General features: G+C 48.6%; 1 protein-coding gene across 5 annotated transcripts in view; it reads left to right on the top strand.

Annotated features, from left to right (window-relative positions):
* LOC137356941 (threonine--tRNA ligase 1, cytoplasmic-like) overlaps nt 1–12,423 on the top strand; it is a 41,921-nt gene that overhangs the window by 20,609 nt on the left and 8,889 nt on the right. For 4 of the 5 annotated variants that reach the window (XM_068022818.1, XM_068022817.1, XM_068022816.1 and 1 more), the window contains 4 exons: nt 6,453–6,551; nt 7,270–7,436; nt 8,781–8,943; nt 11,301–11,438. In XM_068022818.1, coding sequence (XP_067878919.1) covers nt 6,453–6,551; nt 7,270–7,436; nt 8,781–8,943; nt 11,301–11,438 — 567 coding nt within the window. The remainder of the gene's footprint in view (nt 1–6,452; nt 6,552–7,269; nt 7,437–8,780; nt 8,944–11,300; nt 11,439–12,423) is intronic. The other variant, XM_068022815.1, reaches the window with a different exon arrangement.

Genomic DNA, 12,423 nt, shown 5'->3' with positions numbered 1-12,423 from the left:
TCAGTGTGTATTAGACAGGGTAATGTGAGGGGGTGTGGGGTCAGTGTGTATTATACATGGTAATGTGAGGGGGTGTGGGGTCAGTGTGTATTATACATGGTAATGTGAGGGGGTGTGGGGTCAGTGTGTATTATACATGGTAATGTGTGGGGGTGTGGGGTCAGTGTGTATTGTACATGGTAATGTGAGGGGGTGTGGGGTCAGTGTGTATTATACAGGGTAATGTGAGGGGGTGTGGGGTCAGTGTGTATTATACAGGGTAATGTGAGGGGGTGTGGGGTCAGTGTGTATTATACATGGTAATGTGAGGGGGTGTGGGGTCAGTGTGTATTATACATGGTAATGTGAGGGGGTGTGGGGTCAGTGTGTATTATACAGGGTAATGTGAGGGGGTGTGGGGTCAGTGTGTATTATACAGGGTAATGTGAGGGGGTGTGGGGTCAGTGTGTATTATACAGGGTAATGTGAGGGGGTGTGGGGTCAGTGTGTATTATACAGGGTAATGTGAGGGGGTGTGGGGTCAGTGTGTATTATAAATGGTAATGTGAGGGGGTGTGGGGTCAGTGTGTATTGTACATGGTAATGTGAGGGGGTGTGGGGTCAGTGTGTATTATAAATGGTGTTGTGAGGGGGTGTGGGGTCAGTGTGTATTGTACATGGTAATGTGAGGGGGTGTGGGGTCAGTGTGTATTATAAATGGTGTTGTGAGGGGGTGTGGGGTCAGTGTGTATTATACAGGGTAATGTGAGGGGGTGTGGGGTCAGTGTGTATTATACATGGTAATGTGAGGGGGTGTGGGGTCAGTGTGTATTATACAGGGTAATGTGAGGGGGTGTGGGGTCAGTGTGTATTATACAGGGTAATGTTAGGGGGTGTGGGGTCAGTGTGTATTATACATGGTAATGTGAGGGGGTGTGGGGTCAGTGTGTATTATACATGGTAATGTGAGGGGGTGTGGGGTCAGTGTGTATTATACAGGGTAATGTGAGGGGGTGTGGGGTCAGTGTGTATTATACAGGGTAATGTGAGGGGGTGTGGGGTCAGTGTGTATTATACAGGGTAATGTGAGGGGGTGTGGGGTCAGTGTGTATTATACAGGGTAATGTGAGGGGGTGTGGGGTCAGTGTGTATTATACAGGGTAATGTGAGGGGGTGTGGGGTCAGTGTGTATTATGCAGGGTAATGTGAGGGGGTGTGGGGTCAGTGTGTATTATACATGGTAATGTGAGGGGGTGTGGGGTCAGTGTGTATTATACAGGGTAGTGTGAGGGGGTGTGGGGTCAGTGTGTATTATACAGGGTAATGTGAGGGGGTGTGGGATCAGTGTGTATTATAAATGGTAATGTGAGGGGGTGTGGGGTCAGTGTGTATTATACAGGGTAATGTGAGGGGGTGTGGGGTCAGTGTGTATTATACAGGGTAATGTGAGGGGGTGTGGGGTCAGTGTGTATTATACAGGGTAATGTGAGGGGGTGTGGGGTCAGTGTGTATTATACAGGGTAATGTGAGGGGGTGTGGGGTCAGTGTGTATTATGCAGGGTAATGTGAGGGGGTGTGGGGTCAGTGTGTATTATACAGGGTAATGTGAGGGGGTGTGGGGTCAGTGTGTATTATACATGGTAATGTGAGGGGGTGTGGGATCAGTGTGTATTATACATGGTAATGTGAGGGGGTGTGGGGTCAGTGTGTATTATACAGGGTAATGTGAGGGGGTGTGGGGTCAGTGTGTATTATAAATGGTAATGTGAGGGGGTGTGGGGTCAGTGTGTATTATACAGGGTAATGTGAGGGGGTGTGGGGTCAGTGTGTATTATAAATGGTAATGTGAGGGCGTGTGGGGTCAGTGTGTATTATACAGGGTAATGTGAGGGGGTGTGGGGTCAGTGTGTATTATAAATGGTAATGTGAGGGGGTGTGGGGTCATTGTGTATTATACAGGGTAATGTGAGGGGGTGTGGGGTCAGTGTGTATTATACATGGTAATGTGAGGGGGTGTGGGGTCAGTGTGTATTATACAGGGTAATGTGAGGGGGTGTGGGGTCAGTGTGTATTATACAGGGTAATGTGAGGGGGTGTGGGGTCAGTGTGTATTATACAGGGTAATGTGAGGGGGTGTGGGGTCAGTGTGTATTATGCAGGGTAATGTGAGGGGGTGTGGGGTCAGTGTGTATTATGCAGGGTAATGTGAGGGGGTGTGGGGTCAGTGTGTATTATACATGGTAATGTGAGGGGGTGTGGGGTCAGTGTGTATTATACAGGGTAATGTGAGGGGGTGTGGGGTCAGTGTGTATTATACATGGTAATGTGAGGGGGTGTGGGGTCAGTGTGTATTATACAGGGTAATGTGAGGGGGTGTGGGGTCAGTGTGTATTATACAGGGTAATGTGAGGGGGTGTGGGGTCAGTGTGTATTATACAGGGTAATGTGAGGGGGTGTGGGGTCAGTGTGTATTATACAGGGTAATGTGAGGGGGTGTGGGGTCAGTGTGTATTATACAGGGTAATGTGAGGGGGTGTGGGGTCAGTGTGTATTATACAGGGTAATGTGAGGGGGTGTGGGGTCAGTGTGTATTATACAGGGTAATGTGAGGGGGTGTGGGGTCAGTGTGTATTATACATGGTAATGTGAGGGGGTGTGGGGTCTGTGTGTATTATACAGGGTAATGTGTATGGGTGTGGGGTCAGTGTGTATTATACAGGGTAATGTGAGGGGGTGTGGGGTCAGTGTGTATTATGCAGGGTAATGTGAGGGGGTGTGGGGTCAGTGTGTATTATACAGGGTAATGTGAGGGGGTGTGGGGTCAGTGTGTATTATACAGGGTAATGTGAGGGGGTGTGGGGTCAGTGTGTATTATACATGGTAATGTGAGGGGGTGTGGGGTCTGTGTGTATTATACAGGGTAATGTGTATGGGTGTGGGGTCAGTGTGTATTATACAGGGTAATGTGAGGGGGTGTGGGGTCAGTGTGTATTATACAGGGTAATGTGAGGGGGTGTGGGGTCAGTGTGTATTATACATGGTAATGTGAGGGTGTGTGGGGTCAGTGTGTATTATACAGGGTAATGTGAGGGGGTGTGGGGTCAGTGTGTATTATACAGGGTAATGTGAGGGGGTGTGGGGTCAGTGTGTATTATACATGGTAATGTGAGGGGGTGTGGGGTCAGTGTGTATTATACAGGGTAATGTGAGGGGGTGTGGGGTCAGTGTGTATTATACAGGGTAATGTGAGGTGGTGTGGGGTCAGTGTGTATTATACAGGGTAATGTGAGGGGGTGTGGGGTCAGTGTGTATTATACAGGGTAATGTGAGGGGGTGTGGGGTCAGTGTGTATTATACAGGGTAATGTGAGGGGGTGTGGGGTCAGTGTGTATTATACAGGGTAATGTGAGGGGGTGTGGGGTCAGTGTGTATTATACAAGGTAATGTGAGGGGGTGTGGGGTCAGTGTGTATTATACAGGGTAATGTGAGGGGGTGTGGGGTCAGTGTGCATTATACAGGGTAATGTGAGGGGGTGTGGGGTCAGTGTGTATTATACAGGGTAATGTGAGGGGGTGTGGGGTCAGTGTGTATTATACAGGGTAATGTGAGGGGGTGTGGGGTCAGTGTGTATTATACAGGGTAATGTGAGGGGGTGTGGGGTCAGTGTGTATTATACAGGGTAATGTGAGGGGGTGTGGGGTCAGTGTGTATTATACAGGGTAATGTGAGGGGGTGTGGGGTCAGTGTGTATTATACAGGGTAATGTGAGGGGGTGTGGGGTCAGTGTGTATTATACAGGGTAATGTGAGGGGGTGTGGGGTCAGTGTGTATTATACAGGGTAATGTGAGGGGGTGTGGGGTCAGTGTGTATTATACAGGGTAATGTGAGGGGGTGTGGGGTCAGTGTGTATTATACAGGGTAATGTGAGGGGGTGTGGGGTCAGTGTGTATTATACAGGGTAATGTGAGGGGGTGTGGGGTCAGTGTGTATTATGCAGGGTAATGTGAGGGGGTGTGGGGTCAGTGTGTATTATACATGGTAATGTGAGGGGGTGTGGGGTCAGTGTGTATTATACAGGGTAGTGTGAGGGGGTGTGGGGTCAGTGTGTATTATACAGGGTAATGTGAGGGGGTGTGGGATCAGTGTGTATTATAAATGGTAATGTGAGGGGGTGTGGGGTCAGTGTGTATTATACAGGGTAATGTGAGGGGGTGTGGGGTCAGTGTGTATTATACAGGGTAATGTGAGGGGGTGTGGGGTCAGTGTGTATTATACATGGTAATGTGAGGGGGTGTGGGATCAGTGTGTATTATACATGGTAATGTGAGGGGGTGTGGGGTCAGTGTGTATTATACAGGGTAATGTGAGGGGGTGTGGGGTCAGTGTGTATTATAAATGGTAATGTGAGGGGGTGTGGGGTCAGTGTGTATTATACAGGGTAATGTGAGGGGGTGTGGGGTCAGTGTGTATTATAAATGGTAATGTGAGGGCGTGTGGGGTCAGTGTGTATTATACAGGGTAATGTGAGGGGGTGTGGGGTCAGTGTGTATTATAAATGGTAATGTGAGGGGGTGTGGGGTCATTGTGTATTATACAGGGTAATGTGAGGGGGTGTGGGGTCAGTGTGTATTATACATGGTAATGTGAGGGGGTGTGGGGTCAGTGTGTATTATACAGGGTAATGTGAGGGGGTGTGGGGTCAGTGTGTATTATACAGGGTAATGTGAGGGGGTGTGGGGTCAGTGTGTATTATACAGGGTAATGTGAGGGGGTGTGGGGTCAGTGTGTATTATGCAGGGTAATGTGAGGGGGTGTGGGGTCAGTGTGTATTATGCAGGGTAATGTGAGGGGGTGTGGGGTCAGTGTGTATTATGCAGGGTAATGTGAGGGGGTGTGGGGTCAGTGTGTATTATGCAGGGTAATGTGAGGGGGTGTGAGGTCAGTGTGTATTATGCAGGGTAATGTGAGGGGGTGTGGGGTCAGTGTGTATTATGCAGGGTAATGTGAGGGGGTGTGGGGTCAGTGTGTATTATACAGGGTAATGTGAGGGGGTGTGGGGTCAGTGTGTATTATACAGGGTAATGTGAGGGGGTGTGGGGTCAGTGTGTATTATACAGGGTAATGTGAGGGGGTGTGGGGTCAGTGTGTATTATACATGGTAATGTGAGGGGGTGTGGGGTCAGTGTGTATTATACATGGTAATGTGAGGGGGTGTGGGGTCAGTGTGTATTATACAGGGTAATGTGAGGGGGTGTGGGGTCAGTGTGTATTATACAGGGTAATGTGAGGGGGTGTGGGGTCAGTGTGTATTATACAGGGTAATGTGAGGGGGTGTGGGGTCAGTGTGTATTATACAGGGTAATGTGAGGGGGTGTGGGGTCAGTGTGTATTATACAGGGTAATGTGAGGGGGTGTGGGGTCAGTGTGTATTGTACATGGTAATGTGAGGGGGTGTGGGGTCAGTGTGTATTATACAGGGTAATGTGAGGGGGTGTGGGGTCAGTGTGTATTATACATGGTAATGTGAGGGGGTGTGGGGTCAGTGTGTATTATACAGGGTAATGTGAGGGGGTGTGGGGTCAGTGTGTATTATACAGGGTAATGTGAGGGGGTGTGGGGTCAGTGTGTATTATACAGGGTAATGTGAGGGGGTGTGGGGTCAGTGTGTATTATACAGGGTAATGTGAGGGGGTGTGGGGTCAGTGTGTATTATACAGGGTAATGTGAGGGGGTGTGGGGTCAGTGTATTTATATATTGCACTTTTGTACTCAAAACTGAACCCGGGTCGCTGGAGCTGTGAGGCTACGGTGCTAACCACTGCGCCACTGTGCCGCCCAGAGAGACTCCCACACATCTGCTGTTTTAGCTTACACAGCCAATGTGAAGTTTCTACAAGGGGTGGCACAGTAGCGCAGTAGTTAGCACCGCAGCCTCACAGCTCCAGCGACCCGGGTTCAGTTTTGAGTACAGCCTGTGCGGAGTTTGCAAGTTCTCCCTGTGACCGTGTGGGTTTCTGCCGGGTGCTCCGGTTTCTTCCCGCAGCCAAAGATTTGCAGGTTGATAGGTAAATTGGCCATTGTAAATTGCCCCGAGTGCAGGTAGATGGTAGGAGAATGGTGAGGATGTGGTAGGGAATATGGGATTAATGTAGGATTAGTATAAATGGGTGGTTGTTGGTCGGCACAGACACTGTGGGCCGAAGGGCCTGTTTCAGTGCTGTATCTCTCTATGACTTCGCTTTTAGGTGCTGTCAATGTTTTAAAACCAGACATCATTTCCCATGATCCTTCTACCTGGGTCTCAGTTTATATCGTGCCCTATTTCTAAGTTATCCTATCTCACTATATTACAAAAGGCTCCGTGTTAATAATCTTACAACAGGGTAATGTGAGGGAATGTGGCACATGAGGGCACACTGGGTGGTCTATAATGTTCTCAATTTATTGCCGAGTCTGTTGTTTCTCTGACAGGAGCAGGAGCTCTTTTTCTTCCATGAGCTGAGTCCTGGGAGCTGTTTCTTTCTGCCAAAGGGAGCCTACATCTACAACACTCTCGTTGACTTCATCAAGGTAATGTGTGTGTTACGAGAACAAGCAGTGCTGTGAAAGTAAAGGCAGGTGCACTGTTCGCAAAAGTCTGCCCTTTATTAGATGAATTAACAGACTCCAACAACCTTCTGGATATCTCCCACATTCTCTTTCCCCGCCAGAATTGCACTGTGTAAAGGGAGCTTTACTTTGTATCTAACCCCCGTGCTGTACCTGTCCTGGGAGTGTTTGATGGGGACAGTGTAGAGGGAGCTTTACTCTGTATCTAACCCCCGTGCTGTACCTGTCCTGGGAGTGTTTGATGGGGACAGTGTAGAGGGAGCTTTACTCTGTATCTAACCCCTGTGCTGTCCCTGTCCCGGGAGTGTTTGATGGGGACAGTGTAGAGGGAGCTTTACTCTGTATCTAACCCCAGTGCTGTACCTGTCCTGGGAGTGTTTGATGGGGACAGTGTAGAGGGAGCTTTACTCTGTATCTAACCCTGTGCTGTACCTGTGCTGAGAGTGTTTGATGAGGACAGTTTAGAAGATTTGGAGCTATGTACTGTGGTGGTGGGCACAGGATCAGACTGTGATGCCCCCTGTCCTCGCTCATTGCAAGAATAGCCACCTGGGTTCAGGTGTCACAATGTGGATGAACTAATTGAATGGTACCCGAATGAGAGTCTGCAGGTTGCATCATGTAAAAAAAAAAATCTTTGCCTGCGGGATCTGACCGCTTGAACCTGCTGCTGTTTCAGAGTGAGTATCGGAAGCGTGGTTTCATGGAAGTGGTAACCCCCAATGTGTTTAACAACAAGCTGTGGGAACAGTCGGGCCATTGGGATCATTACAGCGACAACATGTTCTCCTTTCAGCTGGAGAACGAGACCCACTCTCTGAAACCCATGAACTGCCCTGGGCACTGGTGAGTATCTTTGCGATAACCGGGGCATCTGCTACAATAGGCAATGTGCACTCAAAATCCAGGCTGTCACTCCCGTGCTGTGGGAGGGTCACTAGTGGGGGAGGGCCGCATTGTCGGATGTAAAAGACCCCATGGCCACTATTTCAAAGAAGAGCTGGGCAGTTCCTGCTGGTGTCCTGCCAATGTTTATCCTTCAACCAGCATTACTAAAAAAGGATTATCTGGACATTATCATTGAGAGCTTGCTGTGCGCAAATTGGTTGCCACCTTCCCTTGTGTTGTGAGAGTGACTAACTCCAAAAATACTTCAATGGCTGCAGGACGCTTTGAGCTTGTGAAAGGTGCCATAGAAATGCAAGTTCTTTGTTCCCTTCTGTAGCAACTTGTCACATGTCTCCAAGACCACTCAAAGAACGTGTATACTTTTGGTTTGTGCATGAATGTTTAGTTTAGTTTAGAGATACAGCACTGAAACAGGCCCTTTGGCCCACCGAGTCCGTGCCGACCATCAACCACCCATTTTATACTAATCCTACATTCCTACCACATCCCAACCTGTCCCTATATTTGCCTACCACCTACCTACACAAGGAGCAATTTATAATGGCCAATTTACCTATTAACCTGCAAGTCTTTTGGCTTGTGGGAGGAAACCGGAGCACCCAGAGGAAACCCACACCGACACAGGGAGAACTTGCAAACTGCACACAGGCAGTACCCAGAATTGAACCCGGGTCGCTGGAGCTGTGAGGCTGCGGTGCTAACCACTGCGCCACTATGCCGCCCTACTTGGCTACAGTACTTGTAGGGCAGGCAGCCTGCAAGCCAGTGAGAGTTAGAAGGGAAGAAAATTGGAGGGGGTAAGGGGAGGAGGACAAACGAGGACCCCAAACACCTTTCTAAACTGAGGCACCAGTCCACTAAAGGTTCCATGTTTTAAAATTTCTCATCCTCGTCTTCAAATCCACTCCATGGCATTCCCCCCCATCTCTGCAACCTCCTTCACCCCTACAACCGTCAGATCTCTGTGCTCCTCCAATTCTGGCCTCTTGTGCATCCCACGATTTCCATCAGCCCACCTTTGGCATCCGTGCCTTCATCTGGTTGGGTCATAAGCTCTGGAATTCCATGCCAAAGCTTCTCCGCCCCTCTCTCTCCTCCTTTAAGATGCTTCTTTCAAGCCTATCTCTTTGAGCTTTGGGCACCTGTCCTAATATCTCCTCTGTGGCTCAGTGTGGAATTTTGTCTGATTTTTGCTCCTGTGAAGCCCCTTTGGGCGTTAAAGGCACTATATAAACGCAAGCTGTTGCAGATGTAACATATATCTCTGTTGCTCGTTTGCAGTCTGATGTACGACCATCGACCCCGATCCTGGCGCGAGCTTCCTCTCCGACTGGCCGATTTTGGGGTCCTGCACAGGAACGAGTTTTCGGGTGCTCTGTCTGGTCTGGTGCGAGTGCGTCGCTTCCAACAGGACGACGCTCATATCTTCTGCACCTTGGAGCAGGTGAGCAGAGGGGTCTTCGCAAGTGGGCCCTTTGAGCTCGGGAATTCGGGAAAGCAAAGAAGGGGCGCGGGGAGGACAACATAGGAACAGGAGGGTGCCCATTCAGCCCCTCCAGTCTGTTCTGCCATTCAGTGAGATTATGGCTGATCTGTATTCCAACTCCGTCCACCCATCTTGGCTCCATCTCCCTAAATACCCTTGACTAGCAAAATTCTGTTGATCTCAGATTTAAAATTATTTACTAAACATAATATTTAGTGAGAGACTGCAGAGCTCTGAGATGCAGAGGGATCTGGGTGTCCTAGTGCATGACTCGCAAAAGGTTTGTGTGCAGGTACAGCACGTAATTAGGAAAGTTAATAAAATAGTATCATTTATTGTGTGGGAATTGAATACAAAAATAGGGAGGTTATGCTCAGTTATACAGGGCATTGGTGAGACCACATCTGGAGTACTGTGTACAGTACTGGTCTCCTTATTTAAGGAAGGATGTAAATGCGTTGGAAGCAGTTCAGAGAAGGTTTACTAGACTAATACCTGGTGGTTGGGGGGTGGGTGGGGAGGGATGTTGTCTTATGAGGAAAGGTTGGACAGACTAGGCTTGTATCCACTGGAGTTTAGAAGAGTAAGAAGCGACTTGATTGAAACATGTAAGATTCTCAGGGGTCTTGACAGGGTGGATGTGGAAAGGATGTTTCCCCTTGTGGGAGAATCTAGAACTAGGGGGTCACTGTTTATTGATAAGGGGTCGCCTATTTAAGACAGAGATGAGAATTTTTTTTCTCTGAGGGTCGTGAGTCTTTGGAATTCTCTTCCTCAAAAGGCAGTGGAAGCAGAGTCTTTGAATATTTTTAAGGCAGAGGTAGATAGATTCTTGACCAGCAAGGGGGTGGAAGATTATCGGGGGTCGGCAGGAATGTGGAGTTGAGATTACAATCAGATCAGCCATGATCTTATTGAATGGTGGAGGAAGCTCGAGGGGCTGAGTGGCCGACTCCTGCTCCTAATTCGTATGTTGGTATGTACCTTCTCAGTTTAGTTGAGGCGAATAGCCTAAGTCCACTTAAGGGAAAGCCAGATAAACACATGAGGGAGAAAGGAATAGAACAATATGCAGATAGGGTGAGATGAAGAGGAGGTGGGAGGAGGCTCGTGTGGAGCAGAAACACCAGCACGGAGCAGATGGGCCGAATGGCCTGTTTCTGTGCTGTAAATACTTTGTAATTTCTTTCCTAATCCTAAAATACCTCACTCAAAACACCCCTTAACTTGCTATGTTGCAAGGAGTACAACCACGGTCCAAGTAATCTCACCACTTAATCAAGCCCTTGGGGGAGTCCCAATCGTCAACCTGCCTGTCGTAAAATGAAGCACGAGTGCCACTAAATTCGATAACCCAAGCTAGCAATTCGTGGGCTGCAATTCCCTGGGCGAGGAAGGGGGGAAATGCCCACTTTGGCCACTGTCGAGTGCAATGCAGGCTGGTGAGGACGGCATTGGGTTTAGTTGTAATGCCTGCCCAAGGTAGACTAGCTACAACTGCATGCACCTTATAGTCTGTAAATGTCTTGCATTTAACACTTATAGCTGGTATGTTTTCTTGTAGTGTCAAGGCCATTACTAGTCAGCCTAAGTTCAGAGTCTTGTGGACTGATTCGATCTGTATGGTTCTCTCATTATTTGTACTGCAGGTTCCTTGCTACCTTCTGCTTTTTAATCATCTTCCTTGTAAATAAATTGGATTGATAGTTTTAGCCTGAATGATATGATTGCATTTTAATTTTGAAGCCCAGAGTTTATCCAGTGATTGATTGTGAAGTACGGTGATTGAGCCTTGATCAGTTATCTGCTTTGATCATCGACGTGAAGAAGAGATTTGATAGAGGTGAAGGGTTTAGATAAAGTAAATGAAGAGAAACTGTTTCCAAGGCCTGAACGGTCAATAAGCAGAGGGCTCGGATCTAAGGTGATCGGAAAAGAATCAGACGACCTGAGAAAAAGCTTCTATGCAGCGAGCGGTTAGAATTTGGCATGTGCTGCCTGATGGGGTGCTGGATGCCGATTCAATAGCAGCTTTCAAAAAGGAATTGGGTAAATCCTCGAAGGAGGGAAAAATTGCAGGGATATGGGGAAAGAGCGGGGGATTGGGACTGACTGGCGTGCTCTTCGAAAGAGTGGGCACAGACTCAGTGGGCCCAGTGGATACCCCCTGTGCTGTGCTGTGATTCTCCCATACAGTCTAACAGACTGGAGGATGCTGCATTATAATGCAGCATAGTTTGAAGTGCTGCGTCCCCTCCTTTACCCTCACACGTCATAACTGCACTTTCCTGCTCCCTTTGCCTGCTCCTCCACAGATTGAAGATGAGATTAAAGGTTGCCTTGACTTCCTCCAGGCGGTGTACCAGGTCTTCGGCTTCAGCTTCAAGCTCTTCCTCTCTACTCGACCGGAGAAATTCCTGGGGGACGTAGAGGTCTGGGACCAGGCGGAAAAGGTAGCGGGCAGGAACGTTTTCATGCACCCATAATGTACCTTGGGTCTGTCGGCACCTGAAAAGAGAAGTTAAAGTTTTGGTGGACACCCCTTGTTAGAGTTTTAACTGGGGAGAAAAAAGAAAGAGCTTGCGTTTCTGTAATGCTTTTCGTAAGCCGAGGAGGTCCCAAAGCACTTTGCAGCCAAAGAAGCACTTCCTTGAAGTGTAGTCACTGTTGTAATGTAGGAAACGCGGTAGCCAATTTGCACACAGCAAGATCCCACAGGCACCAATTAACTGATGACTTTTTTTAAGCAATGTTGATTGAAGGGCAAATCTTGGGGCACGGACACTGGGGAGAACTCCCCTTCTCATATTCAAAGCAGTGGCTGTAGGATTTTTATTTTATTCGTTTGTGGGATGTGGGTGCCGCTGGCTGGGCCAGCATTTGTTGCGCATCCCTACTTGCCCTTGTACTGAGTGGCCTGCTCGGCCATTTCAGAGGGCATTTTAAGAGTCAATCACATTGCTGTGGGTTTGGAATCACATGTAGGCCAGACCAGGTAAACACAGCAGATTTCCTTCCCAAACGGACATTAGTGAACCAGATGGGTTTTTACAACAATCGACAATGGTTTCGTGCTCCTCATTGGACTAGCTTTTTAATTCCAGATTTATTAATTGAATTCAAATTTCACCATCTGCCGTGGTGGGATTCGAACCCATGTCCCCAGAACATTAGCCTGGGTTCTGGATCACTAGTCCAGTGACATTACCACTACGCCATTGCCTCTACGCCCATCTGAGAGGGCAGGTTTAATGTCTCATCCAGAAGACGGCCCCTCTGGCGGTGCAGCCCTCCCTCTGCGCTGCGCCTCTGGCGGTGCGGCGCTCCCTCGGTACAGCATTGGAGGCGTCAGTCTGGATTCTTGGCTCCATGTGTTTGGAGTGGGACTCAAACTCCAGGACCTTCTGAATCGGAGGCAGGAGGGCATGTTGCTCACCG

The sequence above is a fragment of the Heterodontus francisci genome, chromosome 46 (assembly GCF_036365525.1).
Source record: "Heterodontus francisci isolate sHetFra1 chromosome 46, sHetFra1.hap1, whole genome shotgun sequence".
Classification (NCBI taxonomy): domain Eukaryota; kingdom Metazoa; phylum Chordata; class Chondrichthyes; order Heterodontiformes; family Heterodontidae; genus Heterodontus; species Heterodontus francisci.
Note: the sequence above shows the minus strand (reverse complement) of the source record. Positions and strands in the feature narration are given on the sequence as shown.